We start from the raw sequence: 8,592 nt of genomic DNA, 5'->3' as shown, positions 1-8,592 counted from the left end.
ACATATATATATATATATATATATATATATATATATATATATATATATATATATATACATATATATATATATATATATTCTGTTGCGAACTGGGCTGCCCTGCTGCTGCCTTGTAGTTCCTTGGTTTGTTTGAATCTTGAATTTAATCCATTGGAGGTGACCACCCACCCAGACCCCCTGGGCTACTTCAATCCATTTTTTTCTCCAAGCACAGGTGCTGTCCATCTGTGTGTCTGCCTGCCTGGTGGCCCTTCCCCCGTGTGGCTGCCTGCTGGCCAGCCCTTCTTATGAGTCTGGGGGTTGTAGGGGAACATACCTATCTACGCCTGCCAAACTCCCCCTCTACACAGTGTCATTCACACCCTCATCACCCCTCAATCTCTCAGCTGAGAAAGAGTATCCATAGGTGGCCTGTGCTAATCTTTTAACCCCCAGGCTGCTTCTATGCTTCCCCTATCTCTGGTCCTAGAGGATTATCTTTGAAGTGAGGACATCAGTCTGTACAACACGGATGTATATAGTAATTAGCCACTTTCCTGTTTAGTAGCAAACAGGCCCCCACTTGTGTACTGTTTTATAAACACTGCATTTATGAACAGTGTGTGTATCTTGTACATTATTTTACATTGAAATGCCATCTTCTTGCATTGTTGAAGAGTTTGGTTTTCTTGCACTGGGCTCATGCTGATTAAAAGGATCCAGTGGTGCCTTACAGTATGTTCTACATCAGATTTATTACAAGAGCAGTCACCCAACAGGGTGTAGCAATATGAGGCAGTGGAGTGTACGTCATGAGAAAGTCACCACAGCCCCTGAAAAAAAAACGACTCTCCCTAGATATCTGTCATCAGCCTTTCCCCCCAAATATTTACACTGTCTCTGTGCCATGTTTGTTGAGACAAAAATATGTGAGAAAGCATCCTATCTTACCATAGGCCTGCCGTCAGTCCAGCGGAAGTCACTGTCAAACATCTTATCATTCAGGCCGATCCACTGGTAGTCCTGTCCAAGACCTGCCACACAGGGTAGAGTGAAACCCAGCAGATTATGCTTCTCTGTTGCCATATGTCCTTTTTATGACTGGTCACTTACAGAAAGTGCAACAGGAAGAGAGAGAGAGCAATGGCATTTTTGATGCCTAATCATTTTCCTGCATTTATTGTACAACTATCTTTGTGTATTACATGTGGCTTTAAATGAGAACTTGTACTGTTTCAATCCTGTCACATAGTTTCATAAAATAGGACTTGAACATGTTCCTGTACTTATGATGAATTATCTACAACTTTAACTTACGATTAACAAACTCTTGCTCTTCGTGGGAGAGGATGCTGGTGAGATGAGCCCCCTGCATGCGACACTCTCTCTCTGCTGTGTCCCAGTTTCTTCTGCTGGGGAAGTACTTGTAGCAGTGGCCCTGAAACTTATGCCAGCCATAGTCACATGTTTCTGTATCTGATGGGATAGAAGACGAGAGGGAATCAGGTATACAGGAAAGACTGATTCGCAACAGATTACCTGACATGAAATGTATTTTCAATATTTGTATATTTTCAAGGAACAAACTTTTAGATGTTACTTTCATCCATGCATCTATTTACCTCAGCACCTTAATATTCATAAAATAATGTTACTACTGTATCTAATCAAGATGAAAAAAAGAACAATGTGATGTAATCATTCCAACAGCCCCTAACATCAACAGTATAAGGATGTGGAGGCAAAACAAGAAAGAAACCAGCTTAGTACCAAATACTACTTCACTGGCATTTATAAATGTTAATAAATTAAGATTCCAAATTACAGTCACACTCGTTAAAGGTTAATTTTGGTATATTTTTAAGCCTATTTTCACAAATTTTGGTGTCGAAATGACAAGTAGGTACAATAAGTTTTGGAATTCGTGCAGTAGATGGCTTCAGCGGGCAGGCCGCAAACGTATTCCTTTGGGAGAATTGTGCCCGTCAAAATTATGTCCACAAAAAGTGCTTCTTTTTGCTACTGACAGGCTCAGACTGTTCATACGAGGTATCTGACAACATCATGGAAAAGATCCCTACGTGTAACACCCAGTATGACGTGCAGTAAACCCCACCCCACTTATGTGGGGTGGTGGGGTATACATTTTGCATAATTTCACCAAATATTTTGAGATTTTCCCAGTCACACCTTAATACCACCCCATCTTGACCTTCCCAATGACGTGTGTGACCCAACATATACTGCAGCAAAGTCTATTTGTTCATCCGTCCCCTCCTTAATCCAGCTTCCAAATATTAACAGACAAAAAAAGAGGCAGAATCTTCAAATGAGTTGTTTCTCTTGAAGTTACTTTTTCTCCCGTTCTCCTGGCAGAACTTTCTAAGACAGCAGCTGTGTCTGAATACACAGTCTGGGTGTGATTCACTGATGAGTGATCCCCGCAAAATGTAGGGTGTAGACATTAATCAAGAGAAATCAGCCAAGGCAGATGATGCCCTGGGTTCAACACACTTGGGGTAAAAGTAGGGTGCAACTGGGAAATTAAAGTAACATTGCGGGGATATGGGAACATCAGAATAAATTCATGCACTATATTCCAGAAATGCCTTGTGTAGATAATCTTGGTTACCCAGTTATTACTCAGGAACTTCGTTGTAATTTCCAGCCTTATTGTTACAGATGGTCCTAGATAGACATATCAAGAAGTGACTTTAAGTCTAGCATACCAGCAGTGAAGTGTACACCACATCTGACGTACCAATAAGAACTGAAAGTCTGAAATAGGGTACACTGAAAATATGGCAAATGTCTCTGTGTGTGAAACTTGTGGAAACTAAAGTCCATGGTGCTTGGAGTATCCCAGTCATATCACACATGACAGACCTTAAGGCAATACTAAACACAGACTGTAAAAAGTGACTGTGGTGATGAGATAAATATGGTGTTTATGATTCAGCTAATGCCTGGGAGAAACCTTCCCTTGGTTGACTTCCCTGGCACTCAGGTAAGTGATTACATAAAGTGTCTAAACACATTATCAAATGCAAGACCAGCAATTGTTTATTCTATCAGGTCATGTGAAAATAGTTTAAGAAGGCTAGACCCTTCAAGATGGCTGGAACCATTTACAACACAAATTAAATTAAAAGCTTTTATTAATCGGAACTAGAAAACTCAGAAATAATTTAGGGAGAGAATCCATCAGATTAACAACAAACTTACCCTCTTCACAATACAGCCCAGAGTAGCTTGGGAGGCACACACATGTGAAGGAAGCCAGCCCATCAACACATGTACCTCCATTGCGGCAAGGGTTTGACAGGCACTCATCAATATCTAGATAAGAAACAGACATAACGAATAAAAAAAGATAATCCTAGTACCTATGACAGTAAACTAGTTTTAGGATAAATTTGGTGCTTCTTGGGTGAAAGTTAATGAGAGAGATATTGCGAGAGGATTTTTTGATACACATTATCCTACCTGTTTCACAGTGATCACCGCTGTAACCAGGAGCACAGCTACACACGTAGATGCTGCCACTCTTGTAGCATGATCCTCCATTCAGACAAATGTTTTCTGAACACGAGTGAACTTCTGTTTAGAGATTGAGAAAAGCAAAATAAAAGTTGTTTTTAATGGAAATTTATTAGAAGCTTACACAGGTTGTTGTATTCCAATGAAAGCCATTTAAAGAAACGTACCTGGAATTTCAACAGTCTCGCCAACGACTGTGTGCCCCAAATTCAGTCCTGTGTCAGGTAGCGCAGTTGTTTCCTCCCCTCCAGTGAGTGATGGAAGTGCCGTAAGGTAACTGTCCAGTTTCTCATCCTTCTCAGAAAAAGATGATGGCGTGGTGGCTACAGATGTAACTAACGTTAGCTGGCTTTGTGCTTCAGATAGTGTCATTGTTTTGAATTCTGTATGGGTCCTATTGGGTATTTCAGTGTGAGGAGAGACATCACCCTCAATTTTGCCCACAACTTCCTCTTTCCCAGAGGTGCTTTCCACACTAGCAGACTCCATCTTTGAAGCTGTGGTAGCATTTACCTTGAATACAGTCTGGATTTCATCTGGGGACAGAGGTTGATGCTCTATACTGTCCATCTGTGGTTTCTTTGTAGTAATCATCTCTCCAGACACACTCTCAGAACTGACTGAACCACTTTCAGCCCCAGTACTAAGGACAGGGGGTGACACAGTCATGGCAGATGGAAGCTCAGAGGCAATATTCTCAACCTCATCACCATCCAGCTTAACAGTGCTTGCTGTGGGCATGCTTTCGTCTGAGCTGCTGGTGCTTTCTGAACCACTCTCAGAACTAGAGGAGGATGCTGTACCAACAGGAGCTGAGGCAGGAGGCAAGAAAGTGATAACTGCTGCTGCTACTACATGTGACTTAGTTGCCTTTTCTTCTAAGCTACTCCCAGTACTGCTCACTGAGTCAGCAGGATAACTAACAGATGTGTGTGAAACAACAGTTGTTGTTGGAATGAACACTGCTACTTCTCTTGGTGTTGTAATTTCATTGTACTGTGGAAGTGATTCAACTATGTTGGGGTCTGATGTTTCATAATCTGGGATCAGGTCATCATCTGGAGATAGGTCAATCTTTGAACCACTTGAAACCTGATCAATAGTGGGTTCAACTGTCCTATCTTCCACTGAAGCAGATATAGCTTTAGCCGCTGAAGAAGAGCTGGCGGTCACAGTTGTTGATTCTGTAATTTGGCTTGCTTCATGACTTGCAAACAAAGGGCTAGTTGTGGTCAGCGATACATCCCGAGAAGAATGATCAGTGTGAGGGTGGTGTGCCAGTGTGATCTCAGGCCTGACCTGTTCAAATGACTTCTGGGGAGTTGTCATGTGCTGCACAGGGGAAACTGTCGTGACATATTTGACCATAACATCAGGCTGTGATGATGCTGATGCTGAAAGGACATTTGTATCCTCTGTAGTCTCTGAGCTTGTAGAAATTTCTGAAGCATGTGTAACACCACTGGGTTCGTGTGCACTTGTTAGGTCTGCATCTTGTCTCTCTTTGCTTTCAGAATCTGTCAATCCTGTCTCAAGAGAAGTTGGTGTCTTTGGTGACTTGACAGTGCTGGTCAGAGCATGGTATCGTGTTGCGTAAGCTTCAGTGATGAAGGTCTCAGGTGACTTCTGACCTAAGGTTTGCTCATATGTAGATGATTCTGGCCTATCTGTTTGTGTGTTTCCCATCTCAGATGACAAAGTGCTGGTGATAATATCCAGTTTAACACTACTGGACAGGGATGAAACAGCTGGAGTGACAGAGTCAGAATCAAAGACAGTAAATGTCTTGTCACCTGAACCTTCTTCTGTTAAAATGATAACACTGGTTTCTGTTGATACAGAGATCTCCTTACTTTCTGATGATGTCTTTTCATAACTGGAATCTTCTCTATCAGTTGACATGGCTGTCTCAAGTGACACTGCAGTTGATTTCTTAGTTGGAGAGGGGGAAGTGGCAGTTTTTTCACTCTCTGAAATGGAAGCCACAGATGGAGTATATACAGTGCTGAACAGTGAAGACAAAGTTGGGGATGGAATCTTTAAAAGTGAAGAAGTTGTTGCCTCTAGTATTTGTTCACTTGAACTCTCTGCAGATGTTTCCACTAAGTTTAAGTCTGTAGATGATGCAGTCTCAACAGCAGTTTGGGAAGTTACATCACTAGGTTGAAAGTGCTGGCTTGCCTTCTCACTGGGAAACAGTGGGCTGGTTGTGGCCAACACAGTTTTCTCAGATGAGATGTCAATGTGGGGATGATGAGTGAACGTGATCTCAGACCTGGCCTGTTGGAAGGACACCTCGTGTGGTGTTATATCTGGTTCTGGGACAAAAGTGGTGACAAACTGAACCATCACACCAGGCTTTGAAGTGTATTGTAGAGAAGACACTGTCGATGTAGAAAGGGATTCTTTTGTAGATACAGAGGTGATGTGGTCCCTTGTACTTTCTTCATGTGCTGGAGTTAATGTTGATTCATCGGTACGGGGTGAAAATGTTTCTGACAGTGATGCTTTCTCAATCTCTGTGGTTACCTCACTTGTTTGTGTTTCATCCTTTTGGGTCATTGTGATGGGTTTCCCTGTGCTGAAAAGAGGGGATACTGGAGTGGCCACAGTTTTTTCACTCTCAGATCTCAATGTCTTAGGTGATGCAGTTGTGGTATCTGAGATCTCAACCCCAGAGCTCACCCCACCTGTGTTACTTGCCACTGAAAATGTATCAGTGCTGTAGAGAGAAGTTACCATTGTTGTGGATAACACTTGGTCCATTTTCACTGTACTGTGCAGAGGAGTAGCTGTCTGTGTCACAGGCTCTATCACATGAGTGTGACAACCTGATCTATCTGTCTCAGTAACATCAGGAGAGGATGTGACCGTTGGCTTCTTAGAGCTATAAAGACTGGCAAAGTCTCCTGTGTCAGTTCTAGGTGAGGTTGGTGAGATTTGTTCTGCCTTCACTGTTGTAATTACACCTTCAGTGAACATGCTTTGGTTTTGGTCACCTGAAATCTCATCATCCGTATCTTCCATGTCAGGGGAAATAGTTGGTTTCTCAGTGCTGAACAGTGAAGAAACTGTAGATTTCACAGTCTTTTCAGATGCTGTCCCTTCACCCACAGAGAACGCTGAAGTTGTCCCTGAGGTTTCCACTGCAGAGCCTTCCTCAGTGGCATGGTCACCAGAAAATTCATCATCAGATGCTTTACTGGTTGGCTTCACAGTGTCATGTTCAGTGGACACTAGTGGGTGTGGTGTGAAAGCAATTGAAGGTACAGTGGTTTGTGTGAAAATGGTTGAAGTTAAGGTTTCATCTGTTGTGCCATGACTTGTGTCTGTAAGGACTGTGGGCGAGGAAGTCTTGGATATTTCTTTTTCAATTGTGCTGACAATATACTCTTCACTGGATACTGGATTTACTGAGCTTGTGTCTGTTGTTTCAGTTGATGCTTGAGAAGGCAAAGATGAAGAGGTGGCAATCTCAGTGACAGACTCAGTTGCATTTGCAGCAATATCCTTGCCTGAAAAATCATCCTTCATCAGCTCTGGAATTTGTTTGGTTTGAATCTTAGTAGGGAAAACTGTATCTGGTGTAGTTAAATCATGTGTTTCTTCAGAGCTTGACTTTGTCGATACAGTTGTAGCTGGGGTGGCCTGTGGTGAGGATGTGACTGTCTCTTCACTAGATGTCTCCATACTAGAAACAACTTCCAGAGTTGAAAGTTTTGAAGTTACTGGTGTAGGAGTATAGGTGGCACCATCAGTCCCTGAACCCTCTGGTTCTTCTGTTACCTCCAACTTTGGTGTCATTGTAACGGCTGTGACGCCTTCAAATTCCTCTGTCTGGATGGTTGGGTAAAACGAAGAAGAGGGAACTATGGAGATAGTATCTGCATTAATTATAGTATCATCTTTGGTGAAAAGCTCAGGAGTAGGGCTGCTTTCCCTCATACTGTCTGTAACTGCAGAGAACAGATCCTCATCTTTTGCATCCTCTGTGAATATGATGGTTGTGCTGGTTGATGGTTTAGACACATGCAGGACCATAGTAGGTGTTTGTTCAGTGAGGTCAGTCTTGGCTTGGCTGCTGCTGGGAGTAATGATCACAACCTGTTGGTCTGTAACGCTATGATATATAATGGATGGAATAGGGGTGGAGACTGATGTGAACCCATCTTGCTTATGTTCACTACTGGAGCTTACTGTGGTGAAGTCAACTGAAGTGTGACTACTAACTGAAGCCTCACCTGTACTGTGGGTCATAGATGTATAGGTGGATTGCCTTATGTGCTCAGCTACGGTAACGTCTTTCCCAATGAACAAAGCAGGAGGCTGTGTCGCTTCAGGCATGACGGGGCTTTCAACATCTGGAGTAATTTCGCCCTCCTCTGAGGAAACCTGCTCATCAGAGGTTGGTGTGACTGAAACAAAAGTTTCAGTTTCACCTGTTGCTTCTCCGAATGTGATGCTCTCCATCACTGATGGCTTGGTGAACATCTCCGTGGCGTGGTCACCAGAACGCTCTCCTTTTGTCAAAGTATAGGCTGCACTTGGTGTTGATGGAGACATAGACATGTTAACTGACTGGGCAGATGTAACAGCATATACTGTTGTTATGTTTGGCTTGTCAGTGCTGTAGAGAGAAGAAGCAGAAGTTACGGAAGATATTGGAATATCAGATGTTCCACTTTTATTCAGTGCTGTTGTTGTTTTAGGTTTCTCTGTGCTGAATAGGGAAGAGGCTGTACTCTTTGTACCATCGGCAGATGTACTTTCATGAGATGCTGCTGTTATTGTTGGTTTGTGTTGGTGCATTTCAGGAGACGTTCCTGTTGGCTTCTCAGTGCTGTAACGAGGCAAAGCTGCAGTGCCAGTACTCGTTTTTTGGGTAATCACATCGTCAATGGACGTATCTGCTGTTTGGTCATTTAAGATCTCCTCAGTGACAGTGATTTGTTGTGTAGCTGCTACAGTAGTGGACGTCAAAGCAGAACGCGTGACTGGTCCAAATGTAGTTGACCCATCAAAAATGTCAACTGAACTCCCATCCTCCACTGCAGAGTAATTTGAGAAGACACC

At 42.8% G+C, this 8,592-nt stretch overlaps 1 protein-coding gene across 1 annotated transcript in view; it reads right to left on the bottom strand.

Moving 5' to 3' along the window:
* Positions 1 to 8,592, bottom strand: part of LOC123960316 (versican core protein-like) — a 53,705-nt gene that overhangs the window by 16,120 nt on the left and 28,993 nt on the right. Inside the window, exons 7-10 of the mRNA XM_046035001.1 lie at positions 3,466 to 3,579; positions 3,205 to 3,318; positions 1,297 to 1,455; positions 931 to 1,013 (exon numbers count right to left, since the gene is read on the bottom strand). Of these exons, the coding sequence (XP_045890957.1) occupies positions 931 to 1,013; positions 1,297 to 1,455; positions 3,205 to 3,318; positions 3,466 to 3,579 (470 nt within the window). The remainder of the gene's footprint in view (positions 1 to 930; positions 1,014 to 1,296; positions 1,456 to 3,204; positions 3,319 to 3,465; positions 3,580 to 8,592) is intronic.

This window comes from Micropterus dolomieu, linkage group LG21 (genome assembly GCF_021292245.1).
Source record: "Micropterus dolomieu isolate WLL.071019.BEF.003 ecotype Adirondacks linkage group LG21, ASM2129224v1, whole genome shotgun sequence".
NCBI classification, from domain to species: Eukaryota; Metazoa; Chordata; class Actinopteri; order Centrarchiformes; family Centrarchidae; genus Micropterus; species Micropterus dolomieu.
The sequence above is the reverse complement of the archived record's forward strand: the minus strand, read 5'-3'. Positions and strand labels throughout refer to the sequence as shown.